At 46.9% G+C, this 17353-nt stretch overlaps 1 protein-coding gene across 2 annotated transcripts in view; it reads left to right on the top strand.

Moving 5' to 3' along the window:
- The first annotated feature begins 1504 nt into the window (after positions 1-1504).
- The window catches only part of Gefmeso (Guanine nucleotide exchange factor in mesoderm), a 38076-nt gene continuing 22227 nt past the window's right edge, over positions 1505-17353 (top strand). Inside the window, exon 1 of one of the 2 annotated variants that reach the window (XM_076825979.1) lies at positions 1505-1958. In XM_076825979.1, the coding sequence (XP_076682094.1) occupies positions 1880-1958 (79 nt within the window). In that variant the 5' untranslated portion in view covers positions 1505-1879. Of the gene's footprint in view, positions 1959-8312; positions 8384-17353 lie in introns of those variants that run through there. The other variant, XM_076825980.1, reaches the window with a different exon arrangement.

Here is a 17353-nt window from a genome sequence, read left to right as displayed (position 1 = left end):
TGATAAAAACCGCGGACAGAGATTTATACGCGGTTATCGCGTAGTCGTAATCGGGGGTTGCAGCGGGGTGTTGCTCCTCGATCCTAGACGCGATAGCGAGCCCGGGGGATTTTCCTTGAATGCACCGCTCGCGTAAGTCATTTCGAACGAAATCGCGCGAAAGTCAACATTAGAGGCACTGATTCTTTCCATGCGAGCGATAAAGTATCTGGTAATAGAATCTGCAGAGTTTCGCGAGGGTTGAATTGTAGGAAGTCGTACCGAACTTGCACAGGGATGTATAAAGTTTTGTAAGGAATGGAGTAACTGTATTTCAGAAGGGATTATAGTCGAGGGTAATAAAAATTCTTCACTGAAATCGGTACGAATTGCGCAATGCGCCCTACGTTACCTTTGGAAACCCTTGGACTCGCTGTTGGTAAAAAGGTCCCTGTACACTATCGGTAACGACGCCATGGGTAGTCGGAAATGTTTTTAAATAAATATAAAGCTATGGGGTCAAAGTGCCTTTTTAGGAGAAAATATGTGTCACTCGTGGTGAATTTATTGGAATTTTTAATATTCAGTACGGGGGTATACAAATATCGTATTTGTCCGGAATTTTAAGCTACTTTTTAGGATTCGAATTTGGCGCTGAGTGCAGTTTCTTAGATTCTGTTGCATACGCGCGTTTGCATCTCATTGGCTGGTAATAACGCGAGGAGGGGGAGGGTTATAAATCTGCTGGGTGAGGGAAGATTACTGTTAGTTCATCTCTGATTCTTATTGAAACCTCGCGTTTCGTGCTGGAGTCTCATTTGGCAATGCGGTACAATTGTTGATTTAGCCACTAGGGATGCGAACAATAGGTAACAAGCCCTGCATAGAATATAGTAGTTACCCTAGAACATTTACTTTAAACTGACTATATAGGAAATTATTATTTATGATTTCCATTGCCATTATTCAGAAACAAAAGAGAATACAAACATTCCGGTCTGTTTCTCAAATCTGGTAGCATACAATACCAAGCAACATTTATTCCATCATCTTTAATCAAACATTCAAACGACATCTACATACATAAAAATTAGAAAATTGCTTTTGTTCGGCCATATTGTGACGTCACCGCGCAAAAGGCGGTTGCATTCATCCCATCCCAAACAATACACCGCTCTCAGCCACCCTCGACCCAACAGAACCCCCAAACCGTTCTCCCTCACCAAACTCCAGCCCTCCAACTCTCCACCAAAGCCAAACAACCTCTTAAAACACCACGGATGGGCCCGATTACCAAAAGTGTCCCATTCACCGGGCGGATATCGCGCAAACGTTCGGCGCGCGCAATCCCGGCAAAAAGAACGCGACGTGTAAAGGTTGGCGCGCAACAGGGCGGCGAACGGTTAAAAATACGTATCCCCGATGGTTCTAATTCAATGACCAGGCGGGCCCAGCGCGTACGGCGATTTACATGAACGGTGCACGGGCGACGGCGCCGGGGAGGGGAGTTAAACGATGAAAGAGGGAGGAGAGGAGAGACAGTCGGTGCATTGAGCGAAGGAACGCGGGCGCGAGTGGTGGTGGGCAGGCGTTCGCCGATTCGTTGACTCGGCCGTGCCGGGGGCTCTCGCTCTCTCAGTCCGTTTCGCGACCGCGTGCCAGAGGGATGGATGGATAGCGTTTCCCGTCTTCCTTCCGTGATCTCGATCGGGGTATTCACCGGGGCCCGACAATAATCGCGACGGCGCGCACGATGTGACGCGTGTTGTGGCCACGCCACGACCGCCCGAGACCCTCGCCGCGTGCTCCCGAGTTTCGCAGTGACGGCAGATAAAAAGGAATTCTGTGCTCCTGATACCCGCAGGGAAAACACCGAGCGTGGGCCTTTTCATGCAACGAGATGGGCAGCGAGGCGGACGCGGAGACCACGGGTACCAACGTCGATTCGGACGAGTCTGATAGCTGGGAGAAGTTTTTCGGTGAGTCACTGTTATTTGTTTTGTCGGAGGATTTATCCGTCGCTCGAATCTGTGTCCCAGCGGCGACACTCTCGTGGCGTGGACGTGGATTTTGTCTCTTTCTAAGTGTTTTCCAAGTATGGAGCTTTGTTCGTGCCGAGTGAACTTGCCCCGAGCACGGAGTCTCTCGCCTGAACTTGGCCTTTGCGATGTTTAGAAGTGTTTTGTTTTCGTTGCGAGATGTTGGTATCGTCTCTTAAGGTTGCAGACACCGGTTTTGAGGCTTCCGTGGCTGTGGCGTGTGCGTACGAGTCTTCTTGTTGCGAGTATAAGCGTATTACGTGTATTTTGATACGTAGTTAAGAGTTCTTAGGGAAGTATTGGTACGGAACGAGACTGAGGCTTCAGATCACGTGGTATTTCAAGTATTATTACCATAATGTAGTATATATGTCCGTAGAATAATGTCCGTGCTGTCCACGAATATTGCGATTGAGATTAATTACAACGCATTATGGCCCTCCTTTATTACAATTTCCAAGTATTTACGCAAACCACGTCCTCTTTCTTCTTAACTGTAATGAAAGTAGGAACTTCTACGGTAACAAATCCAACGCGATTTTCTTGCGCTAGCGTTAGACAAAAACCGGATATATACCGGTATTTATATTTTCGCATCATTTTTCGGCTCAACTATCATCTTTCTTTTCATTTTAATGATTCAGGTATGCACATTGTTGTTATCCAACCGGGATTTAGGGGGAAGATGTAATCGATATGCCTACAATCGTTTCGAGTCGGTGGTAATTTACAAACAGTAACGAAAAGTACCAATCGTAACGTCCGTCGCGTGTTCATTGTTCGTAATGCATTCGCGCGTCTTACCTTGAGTGGATAATTCGTTTCGTTCTGCTTGAGACGAGGGTTGTTTGAGAATAAATGTGTGTCATAAGAAGCAAGGGAATTACAAGGCGTAGTTATAAAATTTCTGTTCAGGGAAATGGAAATTAATTTCTGTAGGAGATTTAAAAGTGGCAATAGTGTGAAAGTAGTATCTAGTGAAATCACTAGGAATAGACTTTATCATTTATCACGATTTAACGGGGCCGATAAATTATCTTTACGAACACTGCATTATCTGCAATTAACTACCATATCCTTGTTACTATGTCAAGAGACATTTCGTGGAAGTTAGTATTCTTTTATAATGGGATAAAGAATGACGCAACTTGGAGTTTACGACTTCGAAAATCGGCGTCAGCAGAATTCATATAACTGGATATAACATTCTTTCATTTATATTTGCAATATATTTCTTACGTTTACGAAAGTGGGTCTTTCAAACAGTTGGATTAACAGGAATCTGTGCAAAAGATGGATAATATTTATTGTGGATATCAATATTAGGAACAAGAACGATTACATCGACAAATATTGACATATTCGGCAGTGGTTCTCAACCTCCCGTGTATCAGAGTACATTATATGTTTTTCTTTAAAAATTTCATAAATTGAAAGTGTAAGATTTTGAGTTTAAATTTTCCAAATTTGAATACTCAAGTATTCCAAGACACTGTTATTAGAAAATTGGAACTTTTGATCATCAGAAATATGGATAGAAATTTCAAGTGTTTGTACTTTCGAGAGAATTGGTTCGCGTTTCGAGAGCAAGGCACGTATAAATCTATGTCGTATGAAAAGGAACTCGTGGTGCACGTGAGGGGCTAGAATGAAGATAAGTGAGAGATACACGAGGCGGAGTAACAGTACTATATTTCACGGAATTTCACGTGGAAGAGAAAACGTGAACTTGTTGCGATTCGATTTGTTCACTACGCGTGCGTACGCACGTGAAAGTGACACTATGTCCTGGCCGCCCTTATCTCGCCATTATCTCGACAATTTTTTTTAACGCTTCATTTATCGCGTAAAATTTACGATCCTTCGGTTCTATAGATACACGGAAAAGTTATCTGACAATTTTTCATTGCGCTGCACTTAGTGCGACCGTTACGATCTTGTAAACTAGCACATATCACAAACTTAGATTAAGCCTCATCCACGCACTACACTACTGTATCCAGAAATCGTATTGCTACGTTTGAAAATTTTATTCGCCACACCAAATGTAAAATAATTGTAACAAAGCAGTGCAAATTATTCAGATTTTCTGCAAACACACTGGGTGTCCTGACACTTCCTAACGCCGCCGTGCGTAATAACAGTGCGCCCTTCAATAATCGACTTGCACACATAAGAAACCCGTAGTCGAACGGGGATCCTCGAGCCCCGTACTTTTTCTCAAGGGGGTAGGTCTAAATATAGAGCGTGCTTGCGATTATTCCAGCTCTCGGCGCGGAGGATGAGCCTCTCGTGACTAGTCCTAGTGATCTATCGCCGTGCCGTGGAAATTTCTGATTTTCATTTGCATGCCGCGGCGCAGGCGTACGTGTACGATCCGTGGCCACGATAGCCGCGAGAGGCAAGACGCTCGGCCGCTGAGACAAGTGGCGAACTTAAGGATGCGATACGACGCGCAAAAAACACTCGCTCTGCCGGATGCAGCTTAGAGAAGGCTGCGTTTTCCTCTCGGGCCCGTCGCGACGAGGGCGATGCCTCCGTGTCACGTGTATTCCCGTCCCTGCGCACGCCCAAAAATCGAGCAATCGGCGGCTCTCCCATGCCGTCTGGATTTTTATAGGCCCGACCACCGCCATGACAGAGTCACGAAAATTCGGGGAACGGCTAGGCAACTGCCGCGACGCAGCGTTATTGCGGGAATTTTTGGGACTTGGTAAAATGGCAGCTAGGAAGCGCTTCAATTTTGGAATTGCCTATAGAGATGTAATACTCGTTTGTTACTATTTTAACAAGGAGCTTTAGTAGGTTAGGTAATACAGTAAGTAGCGTGCAGGTGAAATACCAAAGAATCAGTCACAAAACAGCTTTATCGAGAAAATTAAGTTTTAGTGCCTACTTTAGTATACCAGGGAAGAAACAAGTTTCAGTGACTTCTTAAATTATTTCTCGAGTGGGGACATTCCGCATTTTGTTCCAGTGCAGAATGACATTTCCTGTTTCTAAGCAGTGCTTTATAACCTTTTCTGATTCTTTAAATCGCAAATCTAATATGCTTTAAATCGCAAAATCTAACTGAAAATATCTGGCCAATAACTAGCAGGATTGCAGGAAAGCCTCTTTAGACTAATCTATTTACGTTCGGATGCTTTTGGCTGTTACGGAGTTAGGATCCATTTTTATCTTCTATTTTCCCATTTTATTTTACGATGGCAACATTCCACGAAGGGACACCTGGTTCGCGATGCCTACGGCCCTGGTCGCGTGGGCTTAGTAAAGCGTGGGCGTACAGCGCTTCTCCGGCTGCATTTGTAACGCCAAGTGCCTGTGCGCGGAGAATGTGCTCATAGGTGCATGTACAGGCGGATTCATATTTGCTATGACGTCTCCACTCTCCCTGCTTCAAAGCAAATTCAAGACACACTAGTGAGGGAACTGGTAGTAAAAAGGTTTCCGGGAGGTCGCCACGGTTATTTTTAGTTGACGATTTTTAGCATTTGTTTATTTGAATATTTTTATATGTATATTGTATATCTTTTATTTGTAATATTTTAATATTACCATATTCTATTAATAACGTACCTAACACTGATTTTTCATAAATGAAAGGAAGGAAATATTTACCTTACCTTATATTATAAAAGGTGATCGCGATTTAAAAAAAAAGTTGGGAAACATTGCACTAGTGTCTTCTAAAATCTAATTGCAAGTGATCCCTTCCACAACCTAGGATCACACCTTCGCCACCATCTTTCATCCCCTGAAACGAGCCTCCATTTTATTTCCTCGCAAAAAGTACCCCTTTTTGCCAATAATCAGTCTTTTCAATTGTTCTGCGCAAACACCTTGCGATCTGGGAAGAGCAGCACGCGGAAGAGGCAGCCTGTATCGCGCGACGCGGTCTGGAACAAGTGGGCGAGATAGATGCGCGCAATCTCTCTGTTTGCTGGGGCCCTCTCGTAGCCCACATGCCAGTGCTCGACCAGTCGGTTGTCGGCACCGATAGACAACGCCTGATATTGTCAGCGGCGGTGATGCTCCGCGGGGCGGGGGGGTTAAACGATCATCGATGTCAGCATCCGCTGGCTGCGACAGTCGTCGATCAATCTAATCCTCTCTGAGCCTACAGGTCGATTTAGAACTTGGGGGAGTTTTGAATTTTTTAGATTACTTTGGTAGATAGTGGACTTAGGAAATCTGATTTTTGTGGAGACAGGGGGTGGCTTGATTTCGAGCTCGAGGACTTGGGGATGATCCGATTTTGGTAGACGTGGGTTTGATTTGGAAAGACTCGAGGAAGCTTGAGAATGAAAGTGGTCGTTTAAGGAGTTGATTATTTTGAGTAGTATTTTACTTGAGATTTTATTAGACTTTGTATTCTGCAAATGGATCTCGTTACACCCAGAGGAATACACCGTGAATAACGGCGCTAATGTTTGGAAGCCCTACGGTGAATATTTGCCGAGGAAAAGGTGGTTGATGTAAGGTTTACCCTCTATCAACAAGGGTTACTTGAACCCCTTAACCAGGCACGCGTATTAAGTTACTTAGGGATGCTTCCATATACAGGGTGTCTCCTACCATTATTCTTCTGGAGACCACATAAACACTACTTAACCTCGTAAAACTGAATGTCGAGTTACCAAAGTTCCAACACAACCACCTCTACCACAGAAATCAAGAAGATCCATTCACGCAACAATTTTACTTCGTTCCCGTTCCCCTTTGTTCGTCGACATCGCAGACTACAAAAATAACTCCCCGCGTGGATCACACGGGCGGGTCCACGCCCAAAATGGGCGAAATTACCTCAACTCCCCCCGAAACACAAAAGGAGGACGTGGTTCATCTGGCTCACACGATGAGCGTTGACTCCCTGGTCGTTGCTTTTTTAAATTCTGCAAATTATAGGGTGCGGAACCGTTACATGAGTCAGCCTGTACCCACGAAAGGTCTCGGTCGTCGCGTGTACGAAAACCGTGCTTCGATCTTCTGCAGACGCCATTGAACTTGATTTCCCGACACCGTGGATCCTGTTGGCGATTGCACGTGCAGAAACTTTAAAAGAGAACGACGGTGCCCTTGCTCCTCCTTGTTCCTCGCGTTCCCTGAACCCTGGAGGGGCGCACTTGGATTTTGTGGGAACGTTGTGCTGGGGATTTTGAATTTTTAAGTTTATTCTCCCATTTCTGCGAATTTCAGTTATTATTTATTTGGGGGTGAATAATCAACTACTATTTGGGGATATTTGGAGAACTTGGTTAGTGATTTTCATGGAAATTTGATTTTTGATTAATGGATTGGAAGATGATTATACTGGAGGTGAAATTTATAATAATAATAATATTAAATACCAAATACTGAAAATAATAATAATACGTCTTTATTACATTCCCACAAAATTGTGTAGTGATTGAAGGTTGTTTGATCTTGAACTTAAGTTTTCAAATATTCAATCCCAGATCTGAATTTTAGTCTCTGAGACCTAACCTAAATATCAGTTTTAGTTTCCCAGTATTGGCTAGGTATCTGAAACCACAGAACGAGTACAAAATTGAAAGATAATAAATTAATTAACCTCATCGAGTAGCAACAAGCGAATACTGTCCAGTAGAGGATCCCAAAATCGTTCGCCTAATAAAGTTAAAAGGGCCAGTATCTCCAGCAATCGAAGCTCCGATACCCCAGATACAATGGGCGAGGGTTATTAATTGCGTGGAAAGTTTGTTCGCGAGGCTCTTCGTTGCTCGTATTGTCCTGCGGTCACTTATATCTCGCGTGTTCATTATTTTACGTAACCGAGTTTCTATACTGAAACTTAATACGTTGATTATAGTAGATCGAATCTCTGGCTCCAGTGCGTCTACGGTTCTACAGGTCGATTCAAATCTTCCCTATCGATCCAATTGAAACTCGTCGATAGAACAGTCAACTATTGCTTGGATGGAAATGGAGGAGATGTTGGTCACACCAGGACTTTGCTCTTCTACCAACCAAGCTTTTCAGAAAAATGCTGCCTCGATAACGGCTATCTGCACGAAATGGGGGGCACATCCTTTTCCTTTTCACTGATACAAACCTAGTACGCTACACGGAGGATGTTTACGGGCTTTGTTTCTCCTACGACACGTATCTGTCACGGTTTGTTTCTCCCTTCGTTCGCCCACGTGTTGAATCATGCCGAGTGATAGCGTCCCTATGTGAAAATCATCGTTCGCTTCGCGTCTTCAGTTGGACTCTGCGTAGTCGCGTGGATCGAGTCTGGGCTCGGTCAGGAGGTCTGTGAAGTGAATGATTTGGAGCAATTGTATAGAGGCTGGATATGGAGAACACCCTCGTGGGAGGTGTAGTGGAAGCCACAGATATCGGTATGTACCTCTTTTTGCTCGTGTCTTTAAGAGCTCTTCCAGTTTTATGCTTCAAAATCTTCGGAGTTGGATCCCTTGAACCTTTAGAGTTGGACCATCTTCAAATCTTCAAAACCACCCCGCCTGACTAGCCTTTCCCTTAACACTCTCCCCCAAAGTAAAAACCACTTCTAGACCCTCTCTCGAACTTGAAAACCTCCCCAAGCCTTCGCGCAATTCCAAATTAAGTCCCCTTGTGAATTTTCTTCGCGTTTAATCGGTCCAGTAGCCAGCTCCCGCTGGTAAACACCGCGACTACAGTTAGCCAATAGTACTGGAGACGAAGGGTGGCACTGGGGTGAACTGTAGGAAAAAGCAGTCGCTCGCGTCCCGATCTGGCGACCCACGCTTCTTAAGTCCGCAATTGACTCCGGTGCATCCAATATGGCTGATAAAACCGGATCCCGGCGCGGCGAGGGGTTAAGCTGACTGCTGCCATGTACGCGATACCGACCGATGCCTAATGTCGTTACTCGTTACGATTCCCTTATATGTAACGGGGGGCCGTTCGCGGATTGAGATAAAGGTTCGTTTACACTGGCCTCGTGGCTGGTTTCGAGGCCCTACTTGGGCCTCATCCCCGATCGACCGAGGATGATGCCGTTAATGAGGGAAAAATGGTCGGGTGTCGTGAGGCCAGGGTGATCCTGCTTGCCCACTTGTTGCTTTCGGATGCGTCCTACCTGTTTCTCAGCCGACTAACCCTTTCGGCAAACGGAACGCCTGTGCGGGGACTGGAGGATTTCGACGAGAAACGCACTATTATCAGCGAGGCACGTTTGATGACTGCATCGAGAGGGATTTGTCATTCCCACCTTCGCCCCTCTTATCTTTCTAGGTCCCCGTTCGTGTACGACACGGGACACAAAGGTGTGACTAACGCGGCAAATATGTGGAACGGCTTGTTATACAATGTATATACACGCGTTACGCTTTTGCAATTCGTTATCGCCGTCGAAAGTGTCACGTCTTTCCGCGCGTTGCTTTTTGCCGTCTTCGCAAACTTTGCGTGACGCTGCTGAAAATAACTGGAAGGTTGCGGTTGCATTAGCACCACGCACGATTCTCGAGCCACTTGTCGGGGAACGAAAAGGCCAGATTAATTAATGTATTTTTAAAGGTGTAGGAAAAGTCCGAAATATGTTCTTTAGACGGAGACGCAGAATCGGACGCTTGGAGATTGAAGTCTGATTGTTGCAACGAGAAGCTCCGTCGCGTCTTAAGAGTAGAACGCGCTGCGAGGAAACGCGAGTGTGAATGAACTCGTAAATCGTCAGCTGAGGGACAGTTTGTCCCGAGCGCGCGTTGTGGGGCCGCGCGGACCGCTCGAACCACTTTATTCAGGCTTTATTAGCATTTTTCTGCTTGGCAGGAGAAAACTTGTAGTCTGAGACACCTTTGTGCATTAGACCTTTTGCAATCGACTCTTGAAGCAAGTTTACTCACCTTTACTTAATTTTACTCAAGATTACCAAAGATTTCTCAAGTTTACGCAAAATTACTTCTCAAGACTACTCAAGCTCGCTTTCGCTTTAGTAAAGTCGCAAACAAAAGGGTGGTCTCTTCTCCCTGCAACTCATATACCCTCGAGGGCCCTTAACAAGCGGCCCTAAATCAAGATCGTGCGTGCAAGGGAGTGCCCGATTTCCGTCCGGTATTCAATTATCGTGCTGCCGTGCAATTACCTGGCCAGAGATGAGCGCGCGGTATTATTTCTGAGTCCGTTTTTGATTCTTCATCGGGCCTCTCGTGCCCCGGCGTGAAGCCTGAAAACGCGGTTGTCGTCCCCGACTGGCCACCGACTGGCCACCGACTTGTCGAAAAACAAACGAGCTTTCTCTCGTTCGGGTGTGATATGTTGGTAACTATTCCCCGCGATACCGTTTCGATACGACCGTTCGGATGCATAGATGGGAAACGACTGGTAGAATCCCGTTTCCTCGGTTTTCTCAAAGAAACCCATCGCGTCGCTTTCTAAATCACCCCGCGAACGAGACGCCTGGCAGCGTGACTCAGACCGCGGAATAAATCGTACGTTTAACCGCCAGTAATCCAAATAATGTCGCCGCGGCTGGATCTAGGGGCAATGCAAATGAAGCGGTTCGAATGTTTCATGGTGCCTCGGAGGAAAAGCGTTAAGCCGCTTACGCGCGAGCGCGCTTTAGTTACGACGCTACCTACGCGCGAGCGTGTTCCGCCGCTCTGGATCGTGATAATTAGCGGCGTCGCGATAACACGGCTCGTTCGAACAAAGAATGTCCTATTGAAATGCAACTTATAAGTGCTCCAAGTACTCCGCAGCCCTTATTTCAAAGCGATCCCACGTCGATGGTGCGCGAAAGGGTGCCTTTTTTTCTATCTTTTCCATATATTTTACGACGAGGAAAATTATATTCTAAATTGGAGCAACATTCTGCTTAATTATTCCGAATGTACGAGGTTAATCGAAGAGGGATTTCGCTGAAAACGTAACGGCACTGAGATTTCCTTTGCCCAGACTCGCTTTCCGCTTCACAGACCTTAACGCGGACCTCCCAGGTACCTCCACAGTCGCAAGAAACAAAGTCTCGCCTTTGACGCGATTTCATGGTCATTTTGGGAGCCTAGAAACGTCAGATTTTTCTAAATCAGAATTTCTCTCTCTTGAAATTAATTATATGGCTCACCCCGTATACCTGACCCGCGCCAACCTGATCCTATTAGCAGGCGCGTGTCTGGCCGAGCGCGTGCTTCCAGGAACGGATCGACTCGCTCAAAGCGGTCTGCCAAGGAGACCGCGTCGAAACGTAGTGAAACGATTTCGCGGCGGTCTTTTGTGCCCCGTCTGGGATCGTTTCGAATGCATTCGCGTGGGCGTCGTCGCGCGCGTCACGACTGCGTTCCCCGCCTTTGCGAGCGTTCCAGTTCGCCACGGCGGGCATTTCGCGCCGATCCTTTGCTCGATCGGTGAGGATTCAAAGATGTTGTATCAGTGGCGCGGGGATGGGTGGACCTTGATGGACAACGCGTCAGCCGCGGCTATAACCTAACGAATATTGTGGGAACCCATTGTTGCCTCTTATTTGCAATTTGTCCTCCTCCCACGCGACAAAGGGCACGGCTTCCGTTTGCTCCTATTACCTTCCCACGCGAGTATCCGCGCCTTGGCGTACTCGGTGCGTTTCCTCGAAGGTAGACGTCTTTGTTGTCGCACGGGGTGTATCGCGACACTGGATATGTATTTGCTAATTTGCTGTTAATTTTTAGACCTTAATAATAAAATAATTGCGGGATTCTTTTTAAAGAATTGGATAAACGCGATTTTTTCAAAACCCCATGCGACCATTTTTTGATCATGAGAAAATGTGACCACGGAGGGTTAATTCTCTGTGGTGACGAAAGGGACACTGTTTCGGTTCGATATGGCGTCTCGGGCTGCAACTAAATAGGTGCCATTTGTTCCAAGTCCTTGAACTGTGAATTCTCACAGTTCAGAGTATTTTATTTACCATTTTTCTCCGCGCTTTTGTTGCCTAAGCAATGTGTGCCCCATAATTAACGTAGAGTGAAGTGGCTCGTGAATGCCAGCGCAGGAATGGTGGATTCTTTTCGTAATGGCGTTACAGTTGCTTTCATAAGTGGAAATGATCGAAACGCGGATGCTGGGTGCAGGTTCGAGGGGGAAAAAACGTAATTTAATGCCGCGTGGGCACGGCGTTGCATTTATCTCGCGGGGATTAGATGGGTGGAAAGTGGGCACAACGAGAAAAAGTGTCATTTGACGGGCGGTCGATGGGCTTGGCTGTATTTACAAACTTGATGAGGTAAGATCAAATGGAACGGCTCGTTCCTTATTATCCCAGGATTTATCGCAATGCCAGCATATATCCTTAACCTCTTTTCAACGTACCCAGATCGATCCCAAAGAAACCAATTTTGTATCGAAAGTTTGTATTAAAATAATCCGTGGACCAGAGAACTCGATAATGTCTCGTTTTCAGCGAAGATCTGGGGACCCGGTGGCCAACTATTAATAGATCGAAATATGTGTCGAGCTAGAGCGACCCAGTTAATTTGGACATCGCCTCCTAGCGGCAACAACGGAATATTTTATTACGAAGTGTCCAGCTGTCGAGACTCCTTCCTTTGATTCGGTGCAGGTGCAAAGTCGACGTCGGGCCGCGACGATTCCTGCTTCCCTTGCTGTTTGTCTCTATTTCTTTCCGTTTCAGTTACATTAATCCAAATCTAGATACCTCTCTCACGAGCGTTCACGGAGCTTTCTCAAAACTCGAGCAAAATACCCCAAAAGACAGAGATATGTGCGTGGAAGGGCCCAGTCGGTTCCCGTAGTTCCTTTTCGCCCGCGATAACGTGGCGCGACGATTCGATGAGCAAAGGTGAGAAGCACCTTCTCGCCGCGCGAGATTTAGTAGTCGCCGTCTAACGGTGCAATGCGATGCAACACAATCCTCTGCCTCTGTACTGGGTCGCTCCTTTCGGTTCTTCTGGGATAGCCTGCATCCTCCTCGACGCGCGGATATTTAGAGAATTGGTCGTGGTGGTGTTGAGAGATGGTTGTTTGGGATTATGGGCGTTTGTATTTAAGTCCTGGGTTTTGGTAACTGTAGACTTTGGTAATTAGGAAGTTGAAATTATAGTTTTTAATATCCATAGGAATCGGCGTTACAATGTGGCATATACCACTAGTGACCCACGGAGGGCTATTCATACCCGTCCACTGGCAGTGGACAGGTCACAGCCACAGAGGCCTGTTTCTGACTCTATTTTCTCTGAATCGCGCTCGACCGCTTTCAAGGCAAACGGCTCGAATAAGATCGATACAAATCCGCGAATAATCCATTGAATTTCTACCGGATACGAAATGGGTTAACAGTATTCCGCCGCTGTCGGTAGAGGTTTGCGGCTTCTCGTGTCGCCTGCTTCACCCATAAACACACTTCCTGTACCTGCCTCGCGCTCTTCATCGCAGCACGTGATCCTTAACCCCGCACCTTCGCCATAAATCATCGAAACATTGCTAAAGTCTTGGAAGACTCGGTCCAACTTTAACGGATTTCGTAAGTAATCAGCCTACTGTAACTTGCACCGGAGTTTTCATTATGGCCAGCAATTACGTGAACAGGATTTTTAAGATTGTTTTCAGGAAACAGCGGTGCCGTGTCGGCGCCGCCAACCAAACCGATTATGTAAAGATATATGCCAGGAAGTGCAGGAAAAGAACAGTTAGTTTCTAATTTGCGCTAACGAGTCCGATCGACCGTTTGTTCTACTATATTACTTCCCAGATCGCGACGTACCTGCTGCCGATTCCTGCGCACCTAATTAGTCCTCTTTCTCTTGGGCTTTCAAAACTGGTTCTGATTTTCACCAAACAGAGGAACTCTCGAGTAATGCTAGTTAGTACGCCACCTAGTTCCCCTGTGCAACCAGTACTTTCTGCCCTGACTATAACAAAGAAGTAACCAAAGTGACCAAAACTTGTTTCAATAATGGAGAAGTCCCTAGTGAAATTCAGAACACAGTCAAATACTGAATTTGAAATTCGTATTCTACCGGTATTCGAATACTCGTATACTTGGAATATTCGGCCCTAGTCGCAGAGTCGATGGGTATCGAAGCAGCAGGCGCGAATGGCGGTCACGCCCCGCTTCGATATGTCAAGGGGAGTTTCCTCAATTTTTCCCGCGTGGACAACGGATCGATTTGTCATGGAATCGGCACGTGCGGGGACCGGGGACCGGGGACCGGGGACCGTCCACCCTAGTGTTACGTTCCAAGAGGGCAGCGCTACGGCACGCACGTGGGTGTCGCCGGGAAACGCGCGGACGCAATGGCGTAACCAGTAAACAAACTCGGGAAAGAAGGACACCCTACGAATAAACCTGTTCAGCTGACTTGTTATCGGCGAAACGCGAAACGGGTTATTAAAAGCGATCGCTTTACGCGTCGCTCGAGGGGGCGGCAGCGAGGGGGGTGGAGAGGAAGCAGTGGCTCGTTTCAGCGTGCACGCGAGCTGTCGTTCTTTCGTTTCGTTCCATTGATGATCCAGCAATAATGGAACCCGTTTCCCGTTTTAAATATCTTGCTCCACGATCGTCTTCGTCGCGAAAAGGAAACGGAGCGGCGAGACGTTTATCGCGGCTAAACACGGGGTAATTCCGTAGGGGCGTTTTGAAACATTGTAGGGGTCGTTCTAAGTCTCAGAATTGAGAAAAAGAACGTAACGAACGGTGCCATTCGACGCATTTGCTTCTGAGGTATGGAGGCTTTAAGTTATCGCGCTGGGTAATGGAGTCGAGGCGTGAGCAGTCGGCTACTAGAAGCTGTCCCCTCGAGGGCTTGCCGATTTATGTTTATCGAACGGTTTTTATCAATTTTCAAGCGCAAAGTATGCGTGCAAATTTTCTAATACCAGTATCGAATTACGCTGTAGTGGCAGTCAAAGTATATTGGAGTAAATCTGTATTTTATGCTTGTACTTTGGAAGATAATAGCGTCTCGAGGAAATATTTTTGAAATTGGAGGCGCAGGACTTCTACGTTTCGAAACATGCTTCGTTCAGGCAGTGAGTAAAAATCGAAAGCAACGAATCAGGCATGCCGATCGCTCGATAGTACCTACTTTAATAAATTACGAGTCGCGAACGGTGATAGGTCCCTCGAGCGACGCTATTGTTCCTCGATGCGTAAAAGCGTGAACGCGGCGCGAGCAACGTTCATAAGGCATTCGCTGCTCGTTGCATTATTGGTCGTTCGGCTATCAGCGATCCATTCTTTCCAAACCGGTTCCCATTTGTAACAAATTCACCGAGGATAATTACCTTGCACGCGTCGGGTCGCGATTAACGCGCACGCTTGTCCCCCTTTTGTCGTCAAATGGGCTGCGCAATTTTTCTTTCTTTTTTGGGAACAGTATTAAAATCGCTGGTAGCAAATAAGGGATTTACACAAATCAACTGAAACCACCAACAACTAGACACAGACATGATCCTTCCACTAGCTACTAACCACTCTTCTCCAAAAAAGGTCCCTTCGAGCGGGGGTAGTAAAAATGGTTGCAGCGACGGAGCAGCTGATCCATCGACGTTGCCTGGGACTCGTTGGTTCAACGGGGACCGGTTCTGCTCCTAGTCGTGAGACAGAAAAGTCTCCGCGGCGAAACGAGACCGCACCCCGTGGCTCCGCGGTGGTATTCCTGTCCCACGTGAACCTTACGCGACCAGAAGTGCACCAGCTAGAACTCTCCCGCACCGGTGCATCATCCAGCAGTGTTTATCCTGCCGTCTTACCAACTGGGCCCGCTTTTTGTTGCTTCTTATCCCGAGCATCGACTTCTGGCGCGTTGCATTGGAAGCTACAGGCCCTTTCGTCTTCGAGGGACAGAAGATTCGTGGATTGCGAGTTCACCTGTACCGGGTAGCCAAAAGTGCGCGCGAGCGGTCAGTATGTACGTACTACCCAGAGCGTTGGGCCAGCCTTAAGCCGCGTTCCCACGGCCGAATTCCCACTTTGCGAGGCTCTTTGTTTTTAAGAGATTTTTGTGTCGCGTCGTTGTAAGCTTGTGCTTGTGGTATCGCGGCTTAATGATCTGGGAAGCTGTTTCTGAAAGTGAGTGTTCTAAGAGAGTTATGCCTCTGAGGTATAATGTTCAGTGATGAATTAAGTATTTCGAAAACCTAGTATCGTCGTTCCACGAAACCTTTTAAGCAGGCATACGTAATTAGAAAGTATGCTCGCGCTTTTATAAAGTTCGCGTTGCAATTAGCTCGGTCGTTTATCCCGAACAATTGAATTGCAGCGTGCCCGTGGCCGTTTTCCAGCAAAATCCCCCGTGATTTTCTCGCGACGCGATATTTCATGCCTAAGGACGAGGCACAATGAGCTTTGTCGAGGAAGGATAATTATCATGCTTCTGCGCCTCGATAGTCGCTCTTGCGCTCGCGGTATGTATTCGTTCTAGAACGGGGTGCTCTTGCGCCTTGCATAATACAGGGATAGCGTGGTGGTTGAGTTGAGATATCTCGGAGCCCGGAGGATCGCGAGCTATGCTGGAAGGATGATTCTAATATCGAATTAGTTCTTGTCTCTGCCAGTAATAGTCGACCTTAATTTCACGTGCAGTTCGAAAGCGTCTATAAGAGCTCCACGGGGACCAGTTTCCGAGTAGCCAGAGGGCACATTCGCGTTAATCATCCTCTCCCCGTCTTACGTACGTGCCTAAGAACAATGACGGCCAATTGTCCGTAATTAGAACGCCGAGTGTACCGTACCGAATGAAACGCAGCTGTTCGCCCGTGCATGCACACCCTTCGCGTTTCCACTGTGTACAGTGGCAGAAATTTTCGTGGGGAACGCGGTTTGCTAATCAACCACTTCGTTGGAAGCATGTCTGTCGCTTGGGGCGCAAGTGCCATGGCCTTTAGTCGAGTACTGCTCGTGTCCGTTGACTACTAGGGTCTGGCAAGCTGACTAGTTAGGGCTTCTAACTTTGGATACTAGTACTATTACCTTCGGTTGAGTTCCAAAGCTATCAGCTGAGAGCAATCCATATCTGGGAGACTACTAGGGTCTTGAAAGTTGACTAATCTGAGTTGCCAACTTGGCTACTAGAACCTAACCTCTCGCCCCCCAGGTTCCAGCACACTTTCCGCCAAGGAGGAATGCGTTTCGAAAGAAGGACGAACCGAGTGGATTACTCGCAATTCCAGATTCTGGCCCGAGATTTTGCGACGAGGTGCCGCGTCTCGTGTCTCTGGTTGCAGCATCGATTGCGAAACCCGCGTTGTGTATACAACACGGCTTTCGGGGCCGGCGTGTAATGTATGCGCGCGTGAAAGTCGTCGTGTCTGAAGGGAAAAAGTCGCACGCGTTTAGTAATGACCTAATACTGGCGTCGACTGTGGCATTAAATTTGAACGACACCCATACG

Source organism: Andrena cerasifolii, chromosome 13 (genome assembly GCF_050908995.1).
Source record: "Andrena cerasifolii isolate SP2316 chromosome 13, iyAndCera1_principal, whole genome shotgun sequence".
Taxonomy (NCBI): Eukaryota; Metazoa; Arthropoda; class Insecta; order Hymenoptera; family Andrenidae; genus Andrena; species Andrena cerasifolii.
Note: the sequence above shows the minus strand (reverse complement) of the source record. Positions and strands in the feature narration are given on the sequence as shown.